Consider the following 16,304-nt stretch of genomic DNA (forward strand, 5'->3'; position numbering starts at 1 on the left):
ACTATGAAACACTATCATGAACAACACATGTAGATGTTACGACTTCATCATGATTCAAATCGGCACCAAAGGAAATAAACTGCTGAAAGTTGATTATTCTTTAGTGTTAGATTTTATTGTGTTTGCAGTTAATTACAGTAATACATATTTCAAGCTAGTGGCACAATAATGGCAAGCTTCTTCAAAAGAGAGATGAAAAATCTGCTTGCATTCAGAAACAGCATGTGCAAATTATTTTAGATGTGTTTTTGAAAGTTCTGTTTTATACATTGCACTTAAAACTATTTTTCAGGTGAACTTATAAGCAGGCCACACAGTGAGGTAAAAGCATGGACTCCACCAGCTGTCCCTCCTCCAGCACCACAGTCTGCACCACCAGAACTAGCTGAACAAGAACAACCTCTCTCAGGCGGTAATGACATACATATTATTCAGAATGAAATAAATGTATATAAATATAGTAGTCAGTATTATTAAAAGTTTGTGTGTGTATGTACAGAAAATCTGTTTTCTGAGAGCCAAACTAGTCATTTACATAGTCTGCATAGTCATTGGTGATAGCATGTTGTGCTGTCAGCTGATACTGAATTGAATATTTTTAATTGCTGTGGAAAAGTGTCGAGTGTAGTGGGCACTGCACATTTTATTTTTCCTGGAAGGCAGTTCTTAGAAGCAAACAAGGAAATTAATGGTTTATGGTCTATTATGAGGTGAAATTTTGTGCCATAAGAAACTATGAAATTTTTAGATGCCAAATATGATACTCAGTGCTTCTTTTTCAATTTGTGAGTGTTTGGTCTAGGCTGAAGAGAGCATTTTAAATGTATATGCAATGGATTTTTCATGCCCTTCATCACATTTGTGAAAAGGAATTACCTTGATGCAACACTGAGACATGTTGGTGGCTAGGATAAGGCTTTTTTATGTTACATATTTCAGCAGACAAGGAGAAAACTTTAGATGATATTTAAACTTGTGAAAAGTATCCCGATACAGCTGTCACCATTCATATTTTGCAAAGATTTTGAAGAGGTTTGGTGAACTGGGTCACATTTTGTATAAATTTTCATAATAGTTTATTTTGTCAAGAAATGTCTGCCTCCGTAGCGCAGTGGTAGCATTACCACCTACCACGCAAGGGGGCCCGGGTTCGATTCCCGGCAGGAGACTGGGTGTTGTGTGTCCTTTATCATCATTTTCATCATCATTGACATGCAAGTCACTGAAGTGGCATCAACTAAAAAGATCTGCAATACGGCAGCCAAACCCTGAAGGGGATATCCCGGGCAATAAATGCCATACGATCATTTCATTTCATTGTCAAGAAATGACTGAAAGTCTTAAAGTTCGGAGGCACTTTGGTTTCTTTCAGTGCCTTCCACATGTTGCTGAGTTAGTTGAAGTCTTTTACAATTAAATATGTGGCCTCAGCACTCCATTTGTTCTTGACAGAATTCACACGATTTTAGGTTGTACTTTAGTGAGATTTGTTTCTGTGCCTGGAATAGTAGATGTAAGTTTTCCAGCTGTCACTCTCTTGTAATGCCACTTATTAACATATAGTCCAGATAAGTGACTACACTCAGATAGTTTTGAATCATCTGCTTCAAAAACATTAGAAAATTGCTGGTGCATAAGCAGTTGTGCAGGGTAGCCTGTCGTATCTGTACAATGAGCCCTAAAAGTATTAGCTTTAGCCTGTCACCACTTCTCCTGAATAATATCTGGACTAAACACCTCGGGCAACAAATCAGTACCCCCCACATTTTCGTGAGTAGGGAGTTAACTGGATGCGTAAACATCAATGAAACCAAGGTAGCTTAGTGGGGCTCATGTCTTGCCATGTAAATGCAAAGTTCAGCTGTGACAAAAACTGGTCCCATTTTGCCAGGCTGTGGGTAATAAAGTGTTATAGTCACATGCTTAAAGCCATTTTTAAAACAAAACCTGCAAAATTCCTGGGAAACAAAAGCCGGGGCATTATTGCTCACCTAGGTAACAGTAGGAATAATTTTACTTAGGAGGTTTGCACTAGCTCCTGTCGTTATACTGTCAATGGGCCTCAACAACGTGAACCTAGTAAACGCATCAACAGTGATGAAAATAAGCACACTTTGTGTGGAGAGAGAGCCCACATAGTCAACAAATAGTTGCTGCATGGAAAATTCCACCCATCTGGAGTTAAGAAGGCTGCACTTATGCCCCAAACTGCGTTTGGACCTTTTGCATTCCTGATACTGTGTAACTAATTGATTAACATTTTTATGGCTCTTGCTGGGCCACCCGTTCTCTAGGGCTCTTCTCAGCATCAGATTCAAACATTCTGCTAAGGACATCAGTGACCATATTGTCAGAACCCGTGATATGTCTGACTTCAAACTTAAACACTAATATCCTAATGGTCCACGTCACAATCTGACCGGTCTTGTAGGGACATGCCAGCACCGACAACAGGGGTTGGTTGTCCATCTCCGACAAAAAGGAATGATCGTCAAGGTAGAATCGAAATTTTTCAGTACCAAATAGCACCACAAGCACCTCCAGCTCATAGGTGGAATATTTGGTCTCAGCACTAGTAAGGGCATGTGATGCATAAGCCACAGGATGTCACTGACCATCCTGCCCTTGCAGCAACATGGCTGCAACACCAGAGTTCGATGCGTCAGTTTGAAGGATGAAGGGCGTCAAAATTCGGGAATGCTAAAACCAGAGCATTGCTGAATGCATGCTTACGGGTATCAAAGGCCACCTGCTGGGTGTCAGTCCATGTAAATTCCTAATTTTTCCTACGTAGTGTGTTCAGAGTGGCTGCTAATTCAGCAAATTTGGGGATATATTTGCTATAAAAATTAATCATTCCCAAAAATTGGATTATTCCTGTCTTACTCTTTGGAGAACAGAATTTCAAAATGGTTTGCATGTGGGAATGATCTATTCCTGCCCCATCTACTGATATTAAATGCCCTATAAATGAGATTTTTGGATGGGCCAAGTCGACCTTGGATGGATTCATGGTTAAACTTGCCTCCCCAACCTTGCCAAAACCTGGCAAAGATGCTCCAGGAGTTCAGAGAAGGTTTTGCTGTATATGACGACATCATCTAAATAATTGTATGTGAACTGTAACTATATGACCCCCAAGATGGAATCCAACAGACGAAAGAACTGCAGCTTACATGGATAAACTGAAATGGAGTCAGCTGAATAAATACAAACTCCAGTCCATAGCAAAGGCTGTAACAGGCTTAGAAGCCTTCACCAGGGAATCTAATAGTAGGCTTGGTTGAGGTCCAGGACCATGAAGTGCCTCATACCAGCAAAACAAGTAAAACAGTGGTAGAGGTCTGGCAAAGGAACAGATTCTAACACCACCTTCTTATTTAACAAATGGTAATCCACCATACGTCTGATGCCTGATCCGTTACATGTCTTAACTAAAACTATTGGAGATACTTAGGGCAAGGCAGACAGCCGGATAACTCCCTTGCCCAACATTTTGTCAATCTTGGAATAATATGGTGACTGTCTAGCAGGAATATCATTGTTAAGTTGAATACCATATTCCACCTTATTAGTCATCCCAAGTTTATTAGTCGGCATGTGAGGAAATTGTTTTAATACCCACCACAGCTGTTATGCCTCCACCTCCAACAGATGCTGCAAATTAAACTCCCCATAACTATCAGCCACCAAACATACCTCACAGACACACTTATCATGGCAAAAGACCAACTTTGTTGTGGGCATGAACTGAAATAAAATGACCTTTGCCCATAATCCAATACTAATCCAGTTTTATCCATAAAGTAACAGCCCAAAATTAATTCAAGTCTCAAATTCTTAATCATGATGATCTAAAGTGGCCAAGAAAATTTCCCAATACTGCAATTGACTCCCAAGGCTCTGATGGTAACCAGTTGCTGACCATTGGCAGTGTGACGCCTTACAAAGGTTGGGTGCAACTGACCAAACTTACAAAAATGCTGATGTCTAGTATACCATTCAAAACTGACTAGTGATGCAGAGCTTCCCAAACCCACTAACCCACATATGGGTTCATGATTAATATTGGCACAGGCAGGCAGCGCACTACCCACACTGAGATGATAGCAAGCATGTGGTATCTTATTTCGGCCATTCTGCCTGGTCATACTTCAGCATCAACTGTTTGGCCCTGTGCTAGGCTGGCAATTGCACTGCCAGGCAAAGTGCCCAGTGTCCACCTACAACAAAAACATCTGCTTGATTGATTAGCAATACTGGCACCAGATTCTGAATTAATCCCACATTCTGTTTGCTTAACATCACGACTACACCAGCACCTTGCATCGCCTTATACAACTAACAATTCTAATTCTTGAAATGTGGAGGGTCTACCCATGAACAAAAGTATATGATCGATCTTCTGCATTTATCCCCTGAACAATGATAGACACTATCTCAGCTTTGGATAAAGCTGCTTCAAGGGCTTGTGCTGCCACATGCACTTCCCAAATGTAGCATGAAAGAGGCTCCCTTTCCTGCTGAGGAGCCCATGGGGATAAATAATCTTCTCTGTAGGATGGTGTACCTCAATTTACCTGTATCTCACTCCTGCACCAAGGTCTCACTAACAAACTCAATGAGCGAAGCTTTACATAGTGGGTAAATGAGTTGTAACTCTACCTGTCAAGGAACTTTAAAGATCCTAACTTGTTTCTCCAAATCAACTGAAAATCACAGGAATTTTACAAGACACCCCACAGAATCAATGGTGAGCGACAATACATCACAAAGCACACATAAAAATGGGTTGGGTAACTTAGCAAAACTTTGGAAACCTTTGTCTAAACCATGTGCAGTATCAATCAAAGCTTAAGGAAAAACAACCATACAGCTCAGTGATTAAAACAAATTTCTGATCACAGCTCAATTAAAAATAGGCTAGCCTATAATATAAAATATTCCCCTTAAGTAAGACTACAGTTTGATAACCAATAACAGCTTAGAAATCAAACTTTACGAAAGTGACCTACCATTAACACTGAGAGGTTGAGCCATTACCAATCACCAAAGCAACAAACCTGATGCAAAACAGATAACTAGTGATCTTAATTGCTAATTGATTTCAAACAGTCAGAACTGCCAAAGACAGCCATGAGCAGTAATACAATGCCAGTAAGCTGTTGTGGCCAGAAACACTCAGTCAGTATTCTGAGTTACAGCTCCATGTCCACGGCTGATAACAACAGAAGGCCACTTTGGGTTGAGTTAGCAGTCCCCACTGAGTCATGCAGAACTGTGTGTCCTCCAGTATAAGGGAGCCAACTAATACCACACAGCCGCAGCTCGGTCCAGAAAGCCAGCAAACTTCCACGTGCGGCACTCAATGGCTGTCAGCTTGGTACACTCTTTACACGCTCACTGCCACAAACACACTCACTGCTCCCGTCAAAGCACTCCCTGTTCACTACTTCCATCATCAATTTCAAAACCAAAGCTGGCCAAATAAGCAAGATGGTGAAGATAGGACACCACCAAAGATATCAAAATAAGAATCAACCATAACATGCAAGCTGCACCAGTTCAGTGAGCTCCATCATTAAGCAGGTAATGGAACCCCTTAGGGAAATAGCAAGCAGTCCAGGAATTAAGGCCCATATGCACTTGGTACATCTGCCATGACGTCTCATCCGAGACATGGAGGAGGGTGCGCCATCCTTTATGGAACACATTGGCTGCAACTGGTTGAAAATCATAGATCATGTTAGCACAGATTACAGGGCTCTCACTACTCTGGTTTGGAGGCAAAAGGAAGCTCTGAATCAGAGGCTCAAATTATTCTGTGATGATCTTGGATGCAAATTTCTTGACCACTTTAGGGTGGAAATTATAGGGCTCCCCTGAATAGGTCAGGCATGGATTACATGAAGAAAGAAACTACTTGGATAGCAGAGAACATGTAGTGTGCACATGGAGGCTTTTTTAAGTTAGAAGAATTCCTCCTTATGGTCAATGATGAATTTCCTGCTGAAATTGAAGATGGATCAGCGATATTATTCTCAGAGGTGAACATTCATCCTTGCAGATCAGAAAGCAAAAATGTTAAGGTGATAATGGGAGACTGAAAGAGCACAAAGAGTAAAGTTGCAGAATTTGTATTCTTTATTAAAGATAATAATACACGCTAAGAACAGAAAGCAAGCTGAAAATCTAAATGAATAGCAGTGAAATCATAAATTCAGATTGAACATATATCTGAAGGATATGTTTGACATAATGGTGGCAGCACATTTATTGCCAAAAAGAATTCTACAATATGTAGTGGGGTTACTATGGATTATGAATGTGAAATAATCTGAGTGAAGTTAAGCATCAAAGGTGGAACAAACATGGTTATCAGATGGTTTTATGCACTATATGAATCAGCAGCTATAGTGGCAGAGTGATTCAGAGAGAACTTGGACAATATCATGAGTAAGTTTCCTGATCATGAAATTGACAGCTATAGAATGGGACAGTCAGCAGATTAAAACTGGTACCAGAGCCATCCACTATTGATGTAAAATCACAGAAAACAGCGACTATTACAAAATACTTACAAGTAACAATCCACAGTGACCTAAAGTGGAATACCTGCTAAAATGCACCTAGCTGATGCTAGGCTGAAATGCAGTGGGAGAATCTTAAGAAAATATAATTCATCCACAAAAGAAGAGACTTACAAAATACTTATTTTACTGATTCTTGAGTATGGTATAATCTCTATATAGGTTTGATGAGATTACAAGATTAACCAAAGGGTTGGTACATCTGCTAACACTTTTTTGATACACTGTTCCTCTTTTCTTTGCCATACACCTCCAATATTTCTCATCATATATGACTATGGTGGTATTTATTCATTCAACCTTTCGTTATGATTTTAAGTGTTTGTATTTTGTGTACATTTAAGACACGTATGTCCAAAACATGAAAAAAACAACTTTTTTACAGCAAAGTATGCAAGAGAACTTCTGTGAGGATTCGAAAGTAGAAGAAGAGGTATTGGTGGACATAAAGCTGTGAGGCTGGGCCTTGATTTGTGCTTAGATAACTCAGTTGATAGAGCAGTTTGGGTCCTGGTCTGCCACAGTTGTGATCTGCCAAGATGTTTCAAATCAGTGTGCGCTTCACTGCAGAGTGGAAACAAATTCTGGTGAACTTCTTACAACATTCTATGGTTTTTTGGATAGATTTTATTGAGCTTAGAGCCATATCCAATGTGTCCATTGCTGCCATTGACTCATTGTAGTCCAGTGCGCACTCCTGTTTCTGGACCTTCTTTCTAGTTTTATGGTCAGTTTTCTTTGCCAATGCTGCAACTTGTGAGATCCAAACTTGTCTTTATCACACCACTTGACAGCTAATAAAATATCAGATGACCTTAACAGAGTTTGTTCTTTTTTTTCAGCTATGTTTTCATTTAAGGCATGTAATGTGTGTTTTTGGGGATTTTTCCACATGTATTTGTAGCTCTGTAATGCAATCACATACCATCTGTTCACATAAATAGATGTGCTATAGAGTGACCACTATAGCCCTTGGTTTCCCCAGGCTATATTCTTTGATGTCACCTTCAGCTCCTGTATAAACAAAGAAATCCAGTATGTAACCAGTCTTGCAGTCAGAGAACATGGATAACTTTATTTCAGATCATCTTTTCTTAGAAGTAATGTAGTGCTTAAAGAATAGTTTCCCATCGAACAGAAGCAAACTTTTGGCTACACAGAATGGAGAAATACATTCCTAATGGTCTGACATATTTAATCAGCAACCTTTCTTACTTTGAGAAGTCTGTCTCCAGCACTATCCAAGAAGTCAGCAAAATACAGAACACTTACAATCAAATAAAATCAGTTTCTTGAGAGCAATTCTTCCAAAATGGGTGTATAAAAAATTACTACTTTCTTCCACAATAAACTCTAAAACTTACAGTGATGCAAATAATTGAAAATATTGAAAGGTTGAACATCAGGCATCCAGACAACAAATAATCCCTGCATTCTCCACATTTAAAGGATGCACTACTGGGTGGTATTTGTTTTGTTGTTTTGTGACACGTTATGTGTACTCTTCTCTGTTTTTGTAGAGAAGTCACATTCACTGTTACTTTCATACAAGTCTGAAGATTATTTGGAAATAACACAACCTGCAGTTCCATGTATAATACCTGTTGTGGTTGAGGCTTGAGGAGATGCAGTTCTTTCTTTGGAGTCAGAATCTTTGTCTGACAAACAAAGATCAGACAGATCCTTGCAATCAGTTTTAATAAGTACTTCCAACAACTCCAGCAGTTTGGATATATGAGATCCCTTTGGCCTTATGAACAGTTGCAGATGTGCATTTGCAGTGACTCCACTGCCTGCAACATACTGAGTTTCATACAAATTACAAAATGTTCAGTTAAAAATCTGCATGTCATCCACAGAATGATCATCCAGCACAGACAAGCAGCAGAAAGTGAAAGAGCTCACACTTGTAAGGGGTACTTTACATAAGGTGAGAAAACTTATTATTCAGGTTGCATGGAACAGTAGCATGAAGTCAAGTCAAACAAAAAATATTGACACTTTGTAGATATTGATAAAATATGAGTTTGGAAGTTTTCTGTCAAATAGTAAAGCAAAGTTGAGTGATTAATCAGTTTTTTCATGAAAAGTGCATATAATTATACAAAAAAATCAGTGGACAAATCAGTATCATGATTTTTAGCCAGTAGTGTGTGTTGGCACGCTATATTCTTCCTTGAACAATTATTAATATGACTATGAACTTCTAAAACATGATAATTTTAATTTGGAAAAGCTATACAGCAATTGCTATCTTTAGCTTGCAAATGGAACTGGATTTGACAGTTATTACGAGCATGGTTGGGTCAGGCCATTGTTAGGAATTGTGCTACTTATGAACTCAATAATCTAAGTAATGGTATGAACTGTTCTCCTTTCAGAGCAACCATGTCACTTACACTGAAGAAGCGAACCTTTAAATTTCATAAAGAACAGAGACATGTTTCCATTTAGCAACACTGACGGGTTCCATGAAAAGTGTGTTCTCCCTGTTAACTGTGCCTTACCTATCGCTGATCACTGCAATTAAGAATCAGAAAATATAGAGAGAGGGAGGTTACATACTACACTGTCTATTTATGAACAACTGCTACCAGTGAGTGCACAATTTTAATGGTCCATCACAAGATGGGTCTTGTGCTTAAAGGATTAAACAAATACAGGAACAAGAGATATGTTGATTTGCTTTTATTGTACATAAATGTTCCAACACATTGCACTGCTGACATAAGGAAAGACAAGAAATGAAGAGCAAAACAGTGTGCCTTCCTTGCATGTTCTAAGTATGAAAAAGGGAGTAATAAATAACTGAAGATAAGGTTGAATACTGATAGTTATCCTGGGCTTTTCATAAGTTGCAGGAAGTTATATTTATGTACTCACTATTAAGAACATAAGTGCTCCAGTTCTTTTTCATGATTCTAAGTTACTAACCACCAACCTGTAACACTTTTCATAAATTTTGCATGTGCAGTAGATGGGAAATTTGAGTCATTACTGACTGATGTAGTGTATTATATGAAACACTGAATCTTTGTATGACCTTGTTTATTTATATTGGGTATGGATCCATTAAATCATAGCAGTCAAATGTGAGTATGATGATCTTGATGTTAACATGCTCAACAGGAAATATTCACCCTACACCAAATACGATCGCTAAAGGTAAAGTTCTGCATTCTGGCTCTAGGCAGACCAATTGGGCCTGACCAACTGCTGTGTCATCCTCTGCCATTGGTGTTATCGGATGCAGTACGGAGTGGTATGTGATCAGCACACGACTCTCCTGGTCACTGTTGGTTTCTTGAGCTTGGAACCACTACTAATTGGTCAAGTAGCTCTGCAGTTGGCCTCACAAGGCTGAGTGCATCCTGTACCAGTCCCCCCACCAAGGAAAAATCCCTGGCTGTATGGGAACTGAACCTGCATCCCCACTCTGCAGCCAACTGCTCTAATCACTCATCCATGGAGGTGGGCTAAATATGATCACTGTTAGTACAATAATATCTCTTGATAGTTTCATGACACCTCAAAAGTAAACTAATTACTGAATATTTTCAATGTGTAGTTCCTCTGCACATTTATGAAAGACCCTTTTATTGTGAAAATGATGGTACACATCAAGATGCAAGCCATATGACTAAGTCTGGCCTTAAACAACATCACCAAGCTGTGCTTCTCACTGATCTCTCACAGTATTGCACCATTGAGCAGTGGCTCTTTGTTGTTGCACTGTGCCACTGTGAGAATGTCGCTACCACATTCTGCCATGTTGCTGTTCCATCCTAGATTTGGATGAGGAAGATAACTTTCTTTTACTTCTCCTAATGAAAAAGAAAACCCCAAATGAGTGGTAGCTATAGATGGTAAACACATATGTGCCATCAAACCAGCTGACAGTGACTTGATTTATTACAAATACAAAAATTTTTCTTCATAGTGCTGCTAGCCATGTGTGATTACTACTACAGATTCACGTTCACTGATGCTGGTGCCTGTGGAAGAGCGAAAGGTTCAACCGTATTCAAGAATTCATTGCTTTATAAGAAGTTAATTGAGAATAGAATTAAATTCCCTTGAAACTGGCAGCTGTATGTACCACCAATCATTGGTGGTAAAGGTTTTAGTATGTCATTGTTCTTTCTGCATCCATACAGAAGCAATTTCTTAACAGTTAAAAATTGAACTACCATCTCTGTAGGGCTAGAAGATACACTGAATATATTTTTTATTGGCATTCTTAATGACAAGTGGAGAATTTTTCAATGGTCTTTGAATGTATCTCCAGAATTTGCCAATGATGTGAAAACATTGCTGTTTTGAGAATTTTGAATATGATGATGATGGATGCAGATCTGAAAACACTTTGACTACTTTCAGTTAACATGACATGTCAACAGGCAAAACACATTTACCGTGGCAGTTTGAAAAATTATTACCTTACTGAACATATTTAAATGAAGTATATTCCATATTTAATCATTTAATAAAAATGAAAATGTTGTACACATACAGTTTATTGATCATTTTTGTTATGACACTCGCCAATTGTTTTCTTCTCCGAAGTACTTTTGTCTCCAAAGTCCTGAGAAAACATAATGATGATTGCCTCCATTGCTTTAATTTTCTTGACTTTAATATTCTTCACACTCCACATTTCATATTGATGGATGTTTTTCAGCATCACAGATGAAGTCTTCTGCATTGATTTCCATCTCAAGCCGACAGTATCGCTAAAGGTCTACTAATGATACAAAATGCTCATACATGGCAATATCAGTATGTCATGTGCTGATGGTTTCTATGCAGCTTAATCTGCTGCTTGGCTTGTCAGTAGTACCACTGAGTGGCATTTAGCAAAGGCCATGATTGAAAGCAGTGTTCTGCCAGTGGTGGTGATAGCCTGCTGTTAAGAGCCACAGAAGTGCAGTGGCACTGTATGTCTCAACGTGTTCATTTAAGTCAGTGGTCGTCAAACTGTGGCCCACGGGCCGCATGCGGCCCAAATCAAGTATTCATGTGGCCTGCGATTCTCAGCTGTATTTTATAACAATATGCATCTGACAACTAACAGTTGAACCCAAAACGCCAACTAATGTTAACAGCTGTAGTTTTCCTGATTAATAACAAAAAAAATACTTACACAGCCAGTACGATTTTAAGATGTGCTTAATTTTAATCGATGTTGATGAATTCGGCCATGAGCTAAGTAAAGTTGGCCACTTACCTCAGGGTTATAGGGGTCAAGTAGCGCGGCCACTGCTGCGTTACAGCGGGAAACTTATTGTTTTATCTTCCAGTACCAACAACTCTCGTGTGCGAGCATCTTGTAGCGATCAGAGTGTACGGCATGAATTTTGAGATGGAAGTAACATGAATTTGTGAATGCACATGATACTTGCTTGCAGCAAGGAACGTTACATTCAAGATCTTATCATACAGGGCAATGAGTAGAAGAAAACTGACATTCAAATCATATGTCATAGGGTATTGTATTGAATAATGCTTTAAAACATAAGTACAGTTACTTTTATTAACCAGTTAACCATCCATTCACACGGACAACACAAGACTTAGTTACGCAAAGCTGTGCTACAACTCTGGGGTCGCTGAGGGTGCAACGATCTGAAATAGAGAACATTTGACACGAAGTGGTCTGAATGGTGCTGATTTTTAAGGATCACTACATGGGGGCCAGCTGCCAACTTATCGCGCCCTTACCACAACTAGTCTACTGGACACTTACAAAATACCGATTTCCATAGCTTACCAATTAATAATAATATTGGTACACATGCAGCCCAAGGTGTCAACCCTTAATGTTAATACTGGATATTGAGCAAAAAGCTTTGGAGACCACTGATTTAAGCCAATAGTATGCCAACAGAAGCATTGCTAATAAAGGCATTTCAGGGGCATGGTCTCTAGAGGCTCTAAGTGCGGAGCTCTATTTTTGGTCTTTGGTGGAATAAACTCCTCTGCCCCACTTCTTCTTTTCACAAACACTCTACATGCTGTTGTGCAGACAAGGAATCAGTTAAGTTATTCATCTACTCTGAAGACACTGTCACTGATGTATTTGTAAATGTCCGGTAACAATTATAATTTTGTTCTGTAATGAGTGTCCAACAGTAAAGTCTCATATGAATTTTTTTGGTGAGAAAGACAACATGTAGATGGACAATACATATAGAGTAATATCAATTAATTTAATAAAATGCCTTCCTCATGTTATCACTGACGTGTATTAAAGATCTTAATTTCCCCAAAATCCTAGCCTCTTTATAATTTAAATGCTTTCGCAACTAATCTGCTGTTCAGTTTCACTTGTTCCTATTGATCAGTATTTAAATTCTGTAAAATGCTTGCAGCCATTGCCAGCACATGTAACATACCGTATCTCCATACATATTATTTCTCTTGTTAGGTATCTAACAGTAATTGGAAGTACTATACAGGGTGTATCAAAAAGAATCACCCAATTTGGCACATCTATATTTCTGAAACTATTAAACATATACAATGAATTTTGCTTCTCGGTGAAGGGGGAAACTCAATAAGCTTTTTTACATACCTTTTCATAGGTGTTCATTATGCTCCCATTGAGATGCACGGCATATGTCAATGCAGTATTCACAGAGTTCTCGCACTGCAGTGAGGATGTCTTCCACAACTGCTGCTATGTGATGTTTTAGTTCATTCTTTGTTGCTGGTAATGGAGGCACATAGACAGTCTTTTTTATAAACACTCACAAGAAATAATCACACACAGTCAGGTCCAGTGACCTTGGAGGTCAGTAATGTAAGGCTGAATCATTTGGTTCAGTGCAACCGATCCATCGTTCAGTAATCGTTTGATTTAAAAATTCCCACACTTCCAGATGCCAGTGTATTGGTGCCCCATTCTCTTGGTAAAAGAATTTGTTCAAATCAGTCTCCTACTGTGGGAAAAGAAAATTCTCAAGCATATCAAGATGTGTGCTTCCTGTAACAGTGTTCTCAGCAAAGAAAAATGGACCATACACCCTTTCCCATGAAAATGCACAAAACACATTAAATTTTGGAGAGTCCCTCTCATGCTGTACAACTTCACATGGTTGCTTTGCAGACCATAGTCTCACATTACAATGGCTCAACTTTCCATTTAAATGGGATGCTGCCTCTTCACTAAACACTAACCATGGAAGAAAACTGTCATCCTCCATCTTGCCAAGTACTAAATTACAGAACTTCACACACTGTTATTTGTCACCTTCAAAAAGAGCTTGCAGTAACTGAATTTTGTATGGTTTGATGTGTAAACATCGATCCAACACATACTAAATGGACATCAGGGTCATGTTGAGCTGTTGGGCTGCACGGTGAATGGATCTCTGCAGACTCCTTGTGAAACTATGGTGGATGCTTTCAACGTCGGTGTCAGACACTCGAGGACAGCCCAGCAATTTGCTTTTACACAAACAATCTGTTTCTCAGAATTGTTCATGCCATCATCTAATGATCTGACCTGTTGGAGGATTCACACCATACCTAGTACAGAAGTCACGCTGATCATTTATTACTGATCCGCACTGTGCAAAATGTAGAACACAAAATGCTTTCTGCTGTCCCGACACAGTTTTTACTAGAACTTAAGTGGGCAGACACTGCTGCTACCTAGTGGGAACCACGTGAAACTCAAGAGTTTGCTCTTTCCAACAGTACATTCTTCACGCACACATCTCAAATAACATAAAAGTTATGATTTTTTAAAATTGGATGATTCTTTTTGATATACCCAACCACCCACTTTTAATATAATAATATACTCATACTATTCCAGTTTTATTTAACTGCTGTAAAACTTACTGCTATGTCTCAATAAAATAGTAAAAATATTAATTTGGTTGCATTCACATTATGTTTCGTATTTCACAGGTTGGCGATCTGACACAACAGAGACTGAACCTTCAAGCACACCAGTTCCACAGCCTTCTCAGACAGTTAATGGGCTTGAAGAAAAAAGTGAAGGGGAGGAGAACGTACCAACAGGGTCAGAACTGACTCACTATGAGACACCTGTTCCTGGAACTACACTTAAATGTCTTGGAGATGTTTCATTTGGTGCTGAAGAGGGTAAAGTTATAGGAACACAGCAACCAGGAGGGCCATCTGGTTACCGAGTTCTGGAAGCTCCTAGTCCACCATCCGACATTGCGTATCAGCCAAGTGAGCTGGGAAGCGCACAGGGCTCTTACCATGTATTAGAAGGTCAAGCACTGACACAAGAATCTCCCACTAAACCTTTGCCACTTGTATCCCCATCCTCTGGCCGTTCACTTGCATCTGATGTTCTAGAGAAAGCTAGAACAAGATTTGACAAATTCTGGGGTAAAAGCAAGGAGTCACCTGACAGGGAAGGAAAGGTATAAAACTATAGCACATTTCATTGTATAGTAATCCAGCTCTTATGTACTGCAGCGTCCACACGCATGTCTTATGCATGGAACAAAACTGTATATCAATGCTTTACTTCTGTAGTAGATAACCATTCCCTTGATTCTCCTGCTTGGGATGTTATTCCATTTTAGCTGTTCTTACTATTGAGAAACATGTGTTATTTATGATTCACTTATTATTTATATATCTTTGATATGACAAATTAAAATGGAAATGCACTGAAACATCCCATTCAGAAGATATCTGAAACTTATAATTACAAGAGACTGTGCCCTTGTCCTAAACTTTATGGGAGATAAATCACCAGTTTGTTTGCTAATTTATTATCATAGTAATAAATCAGATTTAGATGTCAAAATGGCCAATTTATTTATTTTGTGGTACAAATAAGTAGCAAAATATGTCATTTGTACCTCAAGAGCTTACTGTTTGCTGTTTCAAATTGTCAGTGTATATAAAAATTATATGGCACTGAATTTTAATCTATTGTTCTAAAGCAATTCTGAGGTGAACAGCCTGTCAGCTATTGAAATTTCTAATGAATACATTTTTTTTTTAATTTCTTTATTTCATGTTACATATTTACTCAAAAGAATATCTGTTTTTCAACAAAATGAAAAAAATGAGATTCATTGCTTATGTAATTTAAAATAAAAAAAAAGAAACAAAAACAGTTCTGTAAGTATAAAATTTGAAATGCATTGTTCAACATGAATATTCCAAAAATACTCATTTTATTTGTTATCTATGTGGCTGCTTCTTAGTTCAGAGCAAATTCATAGCAGACTGCTTTCATCTATTGGTTGTGCTACTTCAGAAACAGACTGGATGTAATATTATATCTGTTGCTTGCAATTAATAATTGTTGTATTTGCTGTTGATAAAGGTTAAGTCACTGTTTGCTTCCATATATCACAAGAGTTTGTGTGATTTAGTGTACTATAGGAAGCAGTTTGTCACTCATGTTGATTTTGATGACTGAAAATAAAGTGTATTTGATGAATGTATATCAACACAATTGAACATTCTTGTGTGTATTCTGTTACAAAGTGGATTTCTCTTTTCTATATCCTCTTTTCCTCTCCACCCTAAGAAAAGTATATATATATATATATATATATATATATATATATATATATATATATATATAGGAAGAAATACATCTAAAAACAAAGATTCTGTAACTTACCAAACGAAAGCGTTGGTACGTTGATAGAGACAATAACAAACACAAACACACACACAAATTTCAAGCTTTCGCAACCCACAGTTGCT

At 38.4% G+C, this 16,304-nt stretch overlaps 1 protein-coding gene across 1 annotated transcript in view; it reads left to right on the plus strand.

Annotated features, from left to right (window-relative positions):
* Positions 1-16,004, plus strand: part of LOC126249251 (titin-like) — a 640,870-nt gene extending 624,866 nt beyond the window's left edge. Inside the window, exons 16-17 of the mRNA XM_049950908.1 lie at positions 293-412; positions 14,508-16,004. Coding sequence (XP_049806865.1) covers positions 293-412; positions 14,508-15,001 — 614 coding nt within the window. The 3' untranslated portion in view covers positions 15,002-16,004. The remainder of the gene's footprint in view (positions 1-292; positions 413-14,507) is intronic.
* The last annotated feature ends 300 nt before the right edge of the window (positions 16,005-16,304 follow it).

This window comes from Schistocerca nitens, chromosome 3, assembly GCF_023898315.1.
Source record: "Schistocerca nitens isolate TAMUIC-IGC-003100 chromosome 3, iqSchNite1.1, whole genome shotgun sequence".
Classification (NCBI taxonomy): Eukaryota; Metazoa; Arthropoda; class Insecta; order Orthoptera; family Acrididae; genus Schistocerca; species Schistocerca nitens.